At 42.5% G+C, this 13662-nt stretch overlaps 1 protein-coding gene across 2 annotated transcripts in view; it reads right to left on the bottom strand.

The window, feature by feature from the left end:
• The window catches only part of MYRIP (myosin VIIA and Rab interacting protein), a 177845-nt gene extending 165542 nt beyond the window's left edge, over positions 1-12303 (bottom strand). The window contains exon 1 of one of the 2 annotated variants that reach the window (XM_065884663.1): positions 12160-12303. In XM_065884663.1, the coding sequence (XP_065740735.1) occupies positions 12160-12269 (110 nt within the window). In that variant the 5' untranslated portion in view covers positions 12270-12303. The remainder of the gene's footprint in view (positions 1-12159) is intronic. The other variant, XM_065884664.1, reaches the window with a different exon arrangement.
• Positions 12304-13662: the final 1359 nt, after the last annotated feature.

Below are 13662 nucleotides of genomic sequence, written 5' to 3'. Positions count from 1 at the left end.
GTAGGGAATGGGCCCTGGTAGCTGTGAGATGCTCAGCCTGGAAGACGTAAAAGGCAAGCTGAGCACTGCAAGGTGGGAGCTGACTATGGGTAATCGTCACAGCTACAGGGACTGACCACACACGAACATTTGGGGGAACATGGCAGAAGCCAAGGACACATCATTCTAGTGCTAACTCCAGAGACTGCTGGAACCACAGACCCTGCCAACCTCCTATGCAGGTCACCTCATCTGGAAACCCAGGATCCGGCTAGACACACAGGAGTCCGGTACTCTAGCTCTAGCCTGAGGCCTGAGGATAAGAATCAGCCAGACTTAGGAGGCTTGGGTCCTAGGCCCACATACATGAATAGCCGATGCAGGATGGGAGCCCGCGAGTCAGGCCAGCAGGGGGTGGTGAACTGCAGAGAGCTGGGACTCACTGGGTACCTGGGGCCCAGCTCTTCTGGGAATTTAAGTCATCCATCAGACATCCACAAGGGAATCTTGAGGCTGGAGCAGAAATCTCTCATCTGAAAGAAGGAACTCATTAAAAGTATTCCAAGAGTCAGAGAGGTTCATGAATTTACTTCATGATGGTATCAACTTAGAAGCTGATCCAGGAGATGGGCCTATTTTCTTTCTCTCTCTTTTTTTCCCTATCCTCACTGACATTTTTTTTTTTTTTTTTTTTTTTTTTGCGGTTCACGGGCCTCTCACTGTTGTGGCCTCTCCCATTGCAGAGCACAGGCTCTGGACGCGCAGGCTCAGCGGCCATGGCTCACGGGCCCAGCTGCTCCGCGGCATGTGGGATCTTCCTGGACCGAGGCACGAACCCGTGTCCCTTGCATCAGCAGGCCGACTCCCAACCACTGTGCCACCAGGGAAGCCCTGACATTTTTTTAATTGAAGTATAGTTGATTTACAATGTTGTACAGCAAAGTGGTTCAATTATGCATACACACACATTCTTTTTTAATATTCTTTTCCATTAAGGTTTATCATAGTGAAACTGTGCACCTCAGATTGGGACTTGAATACATGGGGCCAGAACTCGAACCAGGCCTAAACGCAGATTGGGACTTGAACCCACATGGCTGGGACTCGTACTGGGCCAAAACCCACAGTCTTCCAACTGAGATCACACACCTGGTTTCAGGTCTTAATGAAGTTCAGGTTCCTGATGTCTCATCACAGAAAATTCAGTGGGAGACAAAGTGATAGGTAAGAAGTGGATTTATTTAGAGAGAAACACACTCCACAGACAGAGTGTGGGCCATCTCAGAAGGTGAGAAAAGCACCAGGGTATGGAGTTGTCAGTTTTTATAGGGGTGGGTAATTTCATAGGCTAATGAGTGGGAGGAGTATTCAGCTATTTCGGGAAGGGGTGGGGATTCCCAGGAATTGGGCCACTGCCCACTTTTCGATCCTTATGGTGGCCTTGGAACAGTCATGGTGCCTGTAGGTGTGTCATTTAGCTTGCTGATGTGTTACAGTGAGCATATACTGAGGCTTAAGGTCTAGTGGAAGTCGACTTGTCTGCCTCTTGGACCCATTTGGTTCTAGTCAGTTTATGTCATGTCCTTGGGCTATGTCATTCTTTCAAAGATTGTGCCCTGCCCCCTTCCTTCCTGTTTTAATAGGACATTGAACATGGCTTTCTGTGCTATACAGCAGGACCCTGTTGTTTATCCATTCTATATATAATAGCTTACATCTGCTAACCCCAACCTCCCACTCCATCCCTCCCCCAACCCCCTCCCCCTTGGCAACCACAAGTCTATTCTCTGTGTCTGAGAGTCTGCTTCTGTTCTGTAGATAGGTTCATTTGTGTCATATTTTAGATTATACATATAAGTGATACCATATGGTATTGGTCTTTCTCTTTCTGACTTCACTTAGTATGATAACCTCTAATTCCATCCATGTTGCTGCAAATGGCATTCTTTCTTTCTTTTTTATGGCTGAGTAGTATTCCATTGTATATATGTATCACATCTCCTTTATCCATTCATCTGGCAATGAACATTTAGGTTGTTTCCATGTCTTGGCTATTGTAAATAGTACTGCTATGAACATAGGAGTGCATGTATCTTTCCAAATTATAGTTTTGTCTGGATACATGCCCAGGAGTGGGATTGCTGGGTCATATGGTAATTCTATTTTTAGTTTTCTGAGGAACCTCCATATTGTTTTACATAGTAGCTGCACCAACTTACATTCCTACCAACAGTACAGGAAGGTTCGAGATGGGCCTGTTTTCTTCAGGAGCTGAGTAAGGAGGTGAAGGCAGGGGCCTGTTTCCAGGAACTGAAGCAGGTCATGGGGACAAGGAAATTGTCATTCCACTAGCACAGCACAGGGTGAAGGTAAAACTCTGATGTCCACAACGTACACCTGTGTTCACCAACTCTGCGTTTCAGACCGTTTTGGCAAAATGCTTGTGGACGTGCCTGAATTACTGCGGTTGAAGAAAGCTGCTTTCACAATAGCTGCAGAAACTTTCTTCCTTATTCTCTTTCAAGTCCTGAATTCTTTGTGCACCAAATGCCAAATAAATGCTTTCTGGAGCCAGAGGTCTGAGGAATGAAAGTCCGGCCAAGAATTAGTACCACAAAAGCTTTATCAGAGCCCAGCAGAATTGAGCCTCTGACACTGGCAGTGGAAAAGCAGATAAGATCAGGAACTTAGAGCCACAAAAGCAATCTAGAATATTGTTATTAAAGAATATGGGATTATGGGGAGAAGGTATCCAGAATTTACAAATTAGTAACCATACATCTTTGAAGGGTTACAAATTAAAAAGTAAATAAGAGCATCAGTATGATTCTTTTTCTACATTATAAGTCCATTTGCAGCATCAAACTCTCTTGGCCATTCTTAAAAGCAGATCCCCACAGGCGAATACGTGATATTCATATCACTATATTCATATCGCTATCCATATCACTTTTATGGTACCAGAGACATTATACAAATTACGAATATGAGGACATCCTAAGGCCACTTTCTTATTTCAAAAATCATGACATACACTTGGTCAACCATTAATTTCAAAGAAACATCAAAGGGTTTATTCCATTCCGAGATGGCAAGCTCTCTGTGGTGAATATGGCACGATCACAGTGTGCTTTCCTTTTAAACTGTACAGGAAAGCCAATACCAGGCTAGTATTCTGAGATCACCTTCACATGGCAGATATAACAGCTGTTGATAGCAAAGGCCAATGCACAGCTGGGTAGCTAAGACATTTGCTGGATCTTTCAGATACCTACAAACCTCAAAGAAAAGGACTAGCCTTAAACAAAATTGGGGAAGAAAGCTTACTTTCTGATCCCATGAATTCCAAAGTGCTTAACCTAGCATTCCAAACCAGTGCTGGCCAATAAAGATATAATGTGAGCAATATAGATAAAGTCTTCTAGTAGGCACAGTTTTAAAAAGTAAAAAAGAAACAGGTGAAATTAATCTTAATTATACATTTTACTTAAAATGTAATTTTAGATACATTTCAATATGTTTTCAATATAAAATTATTAATGAGATACTTTACATTCTTTTTCATACTAGAGCTCTGAAATCCAGAGTAATTTAGACTACATCTCCGTTTGGATAAGCCATATTTGAAGCGCTCAGTGCTACATGTGGCTAATGACTACTGTAATGTCCCAGTTACCCTTCCCCATATCCTGACTTAAACCCTCCTACTTTCCCATCCCTTGGAATGTTACCCTAGGTTTTAGCAAGCACAGGTACCAGATTTTCTAAGATGGCCCTAATTTCACCCATTCTGTCCCATGACACCTGGGTCCCCTTGTTTTCAGTACCAAGGCAGCGTGATGTCCTAGCTCTGGTGTGACACTGCCTAGGTTTGATTTTACCTTTCACTATGTACAGCCTGGGCCAGTTTTAAACTTCTTTTTAGAGCCTCACTTTGCCCATTTTGGAAAGAATATCTCTTTTCTCATGGTGGCTGGGCATGGGAGGGGTTGCTATTCCTGGAACACCACTCTTCCATACGATGAGCCATAGCGCAAAAGGGACTGTTGTCAAAGCGGCCACTTCCTCCACTGCCCCACCACAGCTCCTGATTGGGGTTGAGAAAACATGCCCTCTTTTCTATCCATATCACTTCGCTCGGGATGCTCCCTGGTGCACAGACCTTTGTTTCAATCCACTTAAAGAATCCTGTCTACCTTCAGGGATCAAATAAATGCACCTCTCCTTCAGGAAGTCTTTCCTTTTTCCTACCTGCCATCTCCAAGATGAAAGTATTCCCATGGGTCTGCCATAATGCTTTTATTTCTCACTCTCTATAGCACCCTAATTATTCATATCAGACTTAGCTCAACTTCTGGACTTTTTCTCAAGGGTTAGGCACTTATTAACTTTGTGAACCCCTCTCGCCCTCCCCCACTCTTTCATCCCCCTCATGTTTCCCCAGGAGGCTCCTGACATTCAATATAAGATTGTGAAGCAAATGAATGGATATCCAATAGCTTTGATGTAATATATGTGACCTTTTCATTATTAAAAATACCAGTAATAAGTAAAAAGGTGATTTTTAAAAATCTGTGAGGTCTGCTCTAGCTTTGAGATTGATACGCTCTATGGTATGAACGTCCTGCTTCTGAGGTCCTCACACCTGCCCTACACACGTCTCCAGGACCATTCCTGGTGTCTCCTAGTTGCTGGGCCTTCCGCCATCACAAAGTGACTCAGACAGAGCTGTGTCTCACTTCCCACTCCACCACACAGTGCACCTGCTTTGGGCTCTGTTATTTCAGAGCCCTGCCGGGTGACTGGCCAGCCAACCTGATCTAGCGGTGCAGAGGAAACTCCTGCCTTGCAGCATCCTCTCTCTGAGAGAGCAGATGCATCACTTGGACAGGTTAGTGCCACACAGTGTTATTGTGGCCTCTCAGGAGCTACAAGGGGCCAGTGAGGAGATGCAGGGCAGATGCACTCTGTGAAGGCATAGGTATTTCATAAACCACAGGGCATATTTATTCCAACTGAGTAAAGACGAGGCAATCTGACTTCCAGCTTCGAAGAAGTATATGACCAGGAGTGTTTGTTAATTAATTCGATCAATTTAATTGTTCAAACTAAGGACCTTGAGAACAAAGCCATTTTACTTTTTGAAAAAGAAACTTCTTGAAAAATTAAGTTCTCATAATAAAATTTTAATTTGTTTAAAATGAATTTTGAACGAAGATCGCTAACTCATTTCATTAAAAGCACTGTGTTCTTTTTATTTTGTAAAATCGTGATTAAACCTCAAAGGAGTTTCTGTATAACAGACTAGAAACACAAAGCACTTCTAGTTTGGGGGAGATGCTCTGCTTTCCTGCAGTGGTCCTTCCACACCCCCGGCAGCTCTTAGTTATTTTCTCACTTAGACCGGACTCGTGGGGGATGGACGATTGCCCTCACATCCTGTCACTGAGGTGGCAGAGAAAGCACAGGCCGTGTCAGCAAGTGAGTAACAGAAACAGGTCTCCAAGTGCATTAATCCCCCTCTTAACGCAGGCCCAAGGAGGAGGAATTTACACACTGCAGCTGCTGGGCTACAGCCACTGAGGCTCTCAGAGAAAGACTAGATGGGAAGTGCCCTGCCACTCATGTTCTCCGTCCTCCCCTCCCTTCCTTCCCCTGGCCTGGCCTCGCCTGGGCCCCGCAGTCCTTGGCAGGCAGAAGCACACTCTCAGTTCAGCAAACCCTGACAATCAATGGCCTGTCACAGTTACGGGAAACCATTTCATCAAATCTAACCACTGCTCCCCCACAGACCAAGTCCATTAGAGCACCAGCAAATCTTTGGAAGTTACCCAGATGCTAACTAGCTTCTGGCCAGCACATTTTAAATGAGAAACTTTAAGCCTGTGGCTATCTCATAAACATCTCAATCTGAACACCAGAGTACCGTGCAATTAACACTCATTTTAAAAACCAGTTTGCAAATGTGCCTGACAATATAAAATCACAGGGTATAAATTATGATTCTACTGTAAGTCTGGAGATATTTCCACAGGTGTCTTCTACTACACGAGGGGCCAGATGGCCCCAGAAACTACATCAGTCAATGTAATACTAGGCTATGCTGCTATAACAAATAAACCCTGATGCCTCAGGGATTTATCCCAACAAAAGTTTATTTCATTCGGACACAAAGTCCCCTGCTGGTCATCAGAAACTCCCCTCTATCTAGTGTCTTAGGGGTCAGGCTCCCTCCATCTAATGATGTGTTAAGCAGTGGTACAAGGACCTATATCCACTTCTGTGTGACCCCAGAGCATGCTTTGGGTACACTTTGCACACAGGGAGTACCCTTCATGTCTCTACCTCCCCCAGCCTCCTCCGTGACCCTGACCAGCAAGTAAGTTACTGTGGCCAGTAGGTTCCAGATGGCAGACTAAACAGACACTTAGTGTCCTCCCCTCCTTCCCAAGACTCCTTTAAAATGACAGTGAAGAAATAAAAGTGTAATTAATTCATAAAAGTGAAAAGAAAAGGAGGGGACCAATGAGCCACCTGCAGATTTCAATGAAGTTCTGGAAAAGAGCAGCAAACACTATTTTCAATCATAATAACTTAAGGGCTGCCTATTGATTTTCAACATTAGTGTCAACCTCTGAACAAAGCAAGAAAGACTCAAATTTATGTTTGCAGAACAGCCCTTGAATATGTAAGAGTAAAGGTACAGCAGGGACAGATGTGAGATACGGAAAGTGGAAGGGGTGGTTGATGGGAAGTAGGGATGCCATATGCATACTAGCTATATGAATACGTGTGCTGCCAGAACCAAGAAAGGATGGTGAATGTGGATGGAACGAGACCCAGAGGTTTCTGTATACGGTTTGTTTGAAAGATGACCAATAGAAAACCAAACCACAAATAATATAACCATCAAGAAACAAAAGGTAAAAGTAGTCTAAGTAAGTGAGCAAAATCCCCACCATTCAGAACAGAGAAATGAAAGACTATCTAAAATTGATACATCGAGAAATAGCAACATAAGCATATTTTTTTAGATTTATGGAGGTAATGCTAGGAGGACTACAGAACTAAGGACCAAATCGATTAAACAAGGAGCAGAGGACTGGTGCTTTTCATTGTAAGGTCTTTACCACTTTGTTTTTTAATATTTGCATGAATGCATCTGATAAAAAAAGAAAAACAAAGAATAAAATTAATCAAGTATATTGTGTATTTTCTACACATTTACCTGATTCGTCTAGACCCCAAGCCCCTGGAAGTAGGAGCAGGGGTCAACATGTCTTTTGTTCTCCAACGTGCTCCATCTATAGTTTTAATACTGTGGTGTGTCCTGGAAAATGCAATAAACACTCACTCTGTTGAACTTGTTTGTACATAAGTACCACCTCCTCTGTCTGCTGCAGCATGTCCACTATTCTCAGGCCCACCCAATCCTCTGTCTTCCCCCCAAATAGTCCTACTATGCGTATAGCCTTTAATGGGATTAAGTGTTCAATACTCCACATCCCCAGTGCTGGGAATGCACATAATCATAGTGAAATGGGGTCTACAGAGTCTCTTTATATAGGAAGACCTATGACTATGCATATACACAGCTGATATACCCAGTTGTGGTGTGACTGTGCTCGTTAGGGGGTGAGGTGGGGAGTGGGGGACAGGGCTCTTCTACCTGCACATAAGAGCAGTTTTGAAATGGCTTAATCTAGTCTGTATAATTCAGAGGCTGTGGGAAATAGAATCCTGGCTCTAACCCAATTAACTGTGTGATTCTGAGAAAGCTTTGTAACCCCTCTGTGTTTGGGTGCCTTCATGTAAATGGGGATCCTCCTTACGGGGACTCCTATGACGAATCAATAATATGAACTGTGCAGAGCACCCAGGGCAGTACCAGTTCACAGCTTTTATATCTTCTAGTTATCTTTCCATGAATTTATTTCCTCATTGTGCTGAATGCTTCAGCCCCACTCTCTCTGTTTCCCTTACCATCATATGTTCTGAGGACATTTAATTCACATTTTCACCACTATTTACTACATTTTATGTCAACACTGAAGAACAGATCATTAGAAACACTGTGTAACCTCTACACCCAAGACCTACCCTCACAAAACCTAACCAGAGAAACTAGGTAAATAAGGAACAGCTGTCCGGGAGAAAAGAAACACAATTCAGTTTGAAACCTTAAAATAAAAATCTTCCATTCTGCGTCTTATGCTCACTGAAGCAAATATTAAAGAATTCAAAAATACTTTCTGTAACATAGCTTCGAAGACTCTTTCATGTCTCCTAAATCCAAGCAATGCAGAGAGGCAAGGAAAGGTTTGACAATTGCAGTGGTTTTGAGTTTGGATTTACTACACGTGGTTTGGGCTTAGGATATTGCTTGGACTTTGTTCTACTACTACACTCCCCCTGGCTCCCTCCCTCCCAGCTCCTCTGGTAACATAAAGGCACATCCCTGAATCAGAACTTGCCATTTGTTGTTCCCTCCACCTTGCTTGATAGTACCCCAAAGAGCAGCCCAGCTCCCTCCCTCACCTCCAGCAAGTCTCTGCTCAAGTCTCACCAGAGAAGTCTTCCCCAACCAGCCCGTTCAAAAGAGAGCACCCTGCCCATCCCTGGCCAGTCTCTGTCCCCCTTCCCTGCTTTATTCTTCTTCATGGCTCTCACCACTACCTAATACATATAAATATGTTTGTATTTATTTACTTCCTCTCTTTCTCCTCCGTCTAGGGCAGCACTAGCCAATAGAAATATATTGTGAGACATGTCTTATTTTAAATTTTCTACTAGCCATACGAAAAAAAAGTAAAAAGAAACAGGAAAAATTAAATTTAATGTCTTTTCTTTAAGCTTGTGTATCTAAAACACTGGCACTTCAAAATGTAATCAATATAAAAATTATTAATGAGATATCTTACATGTTTTGGTACTAAATTTCTGAGATCTGGTGTGTATGTTACACTTACGGTGCATCTCAATTCAGACTCACCCCATTACAAGTGCACAGAAGCCACACGTGGTCGGTCGCTACTGTATGGGTAGCACAGCTCTAGAATATAAACTCCGTGGGGCAAAGACTTACTTTGCTCACTGTTATGTATCCAACAGCTAGAACAGTGCCTGGCACATGGACTTTTTAAAAATTAAAGTACAGTTGATTTACAATGTCATGTTAATTTCTGCTGTACAGCAAAGTGATTCCGTTATACATATATATACATTCCTTTAAAAAATATTCTTTCCCATGTTTTTTTTAAATGTTATTTACTTTTTATTTATTTATTTTTGGCTGCATTAGGTCTTTGTTGCTGCACGTGGGCTTTCTCTAGTTGCAGTAAGCAGGGGCTACTCTTCGTTGAGGTGTGTGGGCTTCTCATTGCGGTAGCTTCTCTTGTTGCAGAGCATGGGCTCTAGGCGCGTGGGCTTCAGTAGTTGTGGCATGTAGCCTCAGTAGTTGTGGCTCACGGGCTCTAGAGTTCAGGCTCAGTAGTTGTGGTGCACGGGCTTAGTTGCTCTGCGGCATGTGGGATCTTTCCGGACCAGGGCTTGAACCTGTGTCCCCTGCCTTGGCAGCTGGATTCTTAACCACTGTGCCACCAGGGAAGCCCCTCCGTTATGGTTTATCATAGGATATTGAATATAGTTCTCTGTGCTATACAGTATGACCCTGTTGTTTATCCATTCTATATATAAAAGCTTATATCTGCTAACCCCAACCTCCCACTCCGTCCCTCCCCCCAGCCCCTACCCCCTTGGCAACCACAAGTCTGTTCTCTATGTCTGTGAGTCTGTTTCTATTTCATAGATAGGTTCATTTGTGTCATATTTTAGATTCCACATGTCAGTGATATCTTATGGTATTTGTCTTTCTCTTTCTGACTTACTTCACTTAGTATGATAATCTCTAGTTGCATCCATGTTGCTGCAAATGGCATTATTTTATTCTTTTTTATGGCTGAGTAGTATTCCATTGTATATATGTACCACATCTTCTTTATCCATTCATCTGTCAATGGACCTTTAGGTTGTTTCCATGTCTTGGCTATTGTGAATAGTGCTGCTACGAACATAAGCATGCATGTATCTTTTTGGATTAGAGTTTTGTCTGGATATATGCCCAGGAGTGGGATTGCTGGATCATATGGTAATTGTATTTTTAGTTTTCTGAGGAACCTCCATACTGTTTTCCATAGTGGCTGTACCAACTTATATTCCCACCAACAGTGTAGGAGGGTTCACATTTCTCCACACCCTCTCTAGCATTTGTTATTTGTAGACTTTTTAATGATAGCCATTCTGCCCGGTGTGAGGTTCTGATTTGCATTTCTCTAATAATTAGCAATGTTGAGCATCTTTTCATGTGCCTATTGGCCATTTGTATTTCTTCTTTGAAGAACTGTCTATTTAGGTCTTCTGCCCATTTTACAAGTGGGTTGTTTGTTTTTTGTTGTTGAGTTGTATGAGCTGTTTGTATATTTTGGAAATTAAGCCCTTGTCAGTCGCATCATTTGCAAATATTTTCTCCCATTCCGTAGGTTGTCTCTTCATTTTGTTTAAGGTTTCCTTTGCCATGCAAGAGCTTGTAAGTTTGAGTAGGTCCCATTTATTTATTTTTGTTTTTATTTCTATTGCCTTGGGAGACTGACCTAAGAAAACATTGGTATGATTTATGTCAGAGAATGTTTTGCCTATGATCTCTTCTAGGAGTTTTATGGTATCATGTCTTATGTTTAAGTCTTTAAGCCATTTTGAGTTTATGTTGTGCATGGCGAGAGGGTGTATTCTTACTCCATTGATTTACATGAGGCTGTCCAACTTTCCCAGCACCACTTACTGAAGAGACTGTCTTTTTCCCATTGTATATTCTTGCCTGCTTTGTTGAAGATTAATTGACCGTAGGTGTGTGGGTTTATTTCTGGGTTCTCTATTCTGTTCCACTGATCCATATATCTTTTTTTGTGGCACATGGTTTTTAAATCAAATAACTACTTAATTAACAGATTTCTTGTCTTCCATCTAATAAGCACATATTAAATATATACGATATGGGGAAAAAACATGGTGGAAATAAAGTAAATTACACTAGAGTACTTACAAGTAAGGGAGGTAAATATTCTACAGAAATAGAAAGTCTGAGAAATTCCAAGGGCAAAGGAAAACAACCCATGTCAATTTTAAGCAGAGTGGGAAAGGGCATGGTTACAGCTGAAATGGGGCACCACCCTGGAGGACTGGAGGCAGGAGGGTCATAGAGAAGGTTACTGCAACGACTGGGATGAAAAGTCACAAAAGCTGGACTGGGATAGGGGTGGGAGAGATGCTGAGGAGGCAGAAATAACAGGGCCTGGCCCTGCCCTGTGTGGGGACCAAGTCAGGGGAGGAATTATAAAGACTGAGGTTTTGAGCTCAGTGGCTAAGGAAGGAGACAGTGCCACGACAAACCTGTGGAATCCCAAGGGAAAACAGGTTTATGGAGGAGGGGAGCTCATGATGACTTGCCATCAGGTTCTAACACACAAACCCCAACACATGACCGCATTTCCATCACTCTGACTTCTTCCAAATTTAGGCAGCAACAGTACTTCCAAGAACATCCCACGAGGAAATACCAGCTGCAGAGGAGTCACAAGGCCCCCCTCTCTGGGTCTCAGCTTTTCCCTCTATAAAATGAGGAGGGTGATGCTGAACCAGGTAACCCCATCCCAGCCTGGTGGTCACTTTCCTTGTACCAGGTCTTCAGAGCTCTCTTCCTGCACCATGGTAGCTGAGAGCTCTAACAGAAGATTGTACAGCTATGAATCTAATTCTCCCATTTATATAATACTTCGGTTATTCTTCAGTAGTACCTGCCGACAAGAAAATTAAAGCCAGGAGCAAGCTCGAAACAGCCACCGTCAGCACAAACTCCAACCATTCTAGAGCTAATAATTTACAGGGTGAGCAGCTGAACACAAACTTGACTGAGAGTGTGAACAGTCTCATTTCTGAGCTGACATTGTGATGCCCAGTGTTGAAGCTGGCCAGCCTGACTACAAAGGGAAGGACAGTCTTCTTCTGTGTGTTTACATGACATAAAGACTTTGAGTGTAGGGCTGGCAGCAAGGAACACTCAGGAAGCCTGTTTCACTTGTCCACATATGGTTCACTGTACCCAGGTGGGAAATAGAAGCATCTCACCTGAGCCGCTCTTCCTCTTTTTTTCGGAGATTGAAGTCTCGCTGAACCACCTGGAGAACATGCTCTGTTTCATCATCGGTCAGACCAGACAGGTCCAGCTTCCTCCCCATGATTTAACACCAAACACAGACAATGGAACGAGACCTGAGAAATCAAAGGAGAGACCACAAATTGAGGGCAAGATAAAAGTCCTCCATGGATAAAATCAACCAATGTTGTTATTAAACAAAATTAGACACAGTGTTTATATAAGACAGTATCCTGCTCTGTTCTCATACTCAGCAAACATTTACAGACAACTTCAGCAAGACTGTGGAGAAAAAGAGAAGGTAACTGGTCATCAACGGTGTCATTTATCCCAACTCTTAAATTAGAAAAAAATAGATAAATTATTCTTTTTGATAGAATGAAGCATACATGAGACCTGGTGTGGATTTCTACAAAACACCAAAAGACAATATCTAAAACTTCTAAAGTTCTATGGTTTGAAGTTTCAAATTTTAAATATCACACATAATTGTAAGATAAAATAAATCATACTTAAAAAAAATCATAGGGGAATTCCCTGGTGGTCCAGTGGTTAAGATTCTGGGCTTTCACTGCTGGGAACCCGGGTTCAATCCCTGGTCTGGGAACTAAGATCCTGCAAACCGCATGGTCAGGCCAAATAAATAAATAAAAATGTAAAAAAAGAATCCTATATATACTATATCCCTTGAAGTTTTTATCACATGACTATGAAATATAAACTAGAAACCAATAAACTCTCCTCTGCAAAAAAAAGATATATATATATAGTAAAATAATCTTTTTAGACATTTTCTCAGAACTAGAAAAGATGATATTTCAAAGACACACCTCCCAGAAGTGCATACCTAAAAATTATGGGAAACTATTTTTTTGTGTGTGTGTGTTTGGTACGTGGGCCTCTCACTGCTGTGGCCTCTCCCGTTGTGGAGCACAGGCTCCGGACGCGCAGGCTCAGCGGCCATGGCTCACGGGCCCAGCCGCTCCGCGGCACGTGGGATCTTCCTGGACCGGGGCACGAACCCGTGTCCCCTGCATCGGCAGGTGGACTCTCAACCACTGCGCCACCAGGGAAGCCCGGAAACTGTTTTTTTAAAAATCATTTCTAATGAATGGCTGCACCCAGGGATGAATCAAATACATAATTCCAAAAAACTACCCAGAACTGAAGGGCAGCACAAACATAAATGTAAACATTCTCAACAAAATATCAGTGGAACCAGTGCAGCAAGATTTCAAAAGCATTATTATATAACATGACCAAGTGAGTTTTATCTAAGCAATGTAACGTTGTTTCAGCATTCAAAAATCAATCAGAGTAATCTGCCACATTAACAGAATAAAAGGGGAAAATCATCCGATCATTTCAATAGATACAGAAAAAGCATTTGACAAACTTCCATGCCCATTCATGATAGAAACCCTCTGAAAACTAAGACTAGAAGATACTTCCTCAATCATATAAAAGGCATTAAA

This window comes from Phocoena phocoena, chromosome 10 (assembly GCF_963924675.1).
Source record: "Phocoena phocoena chromosome 10, mPhoPho1.1, whole genome shotgun sequence".
Classification (NCBI taxonomy): domain Eukaryota; kingdom Metazoa; phylum Chordata; class Mammalia; order Artiodactyla; family Phocoenidae; genus Phocoena; species Phocoena phocoena.
The sequence above is the reverse complement of the archived record's forward strand: the minus strand, read 5'-3'. Positions and strand labels throughout refer to the sequence as shown.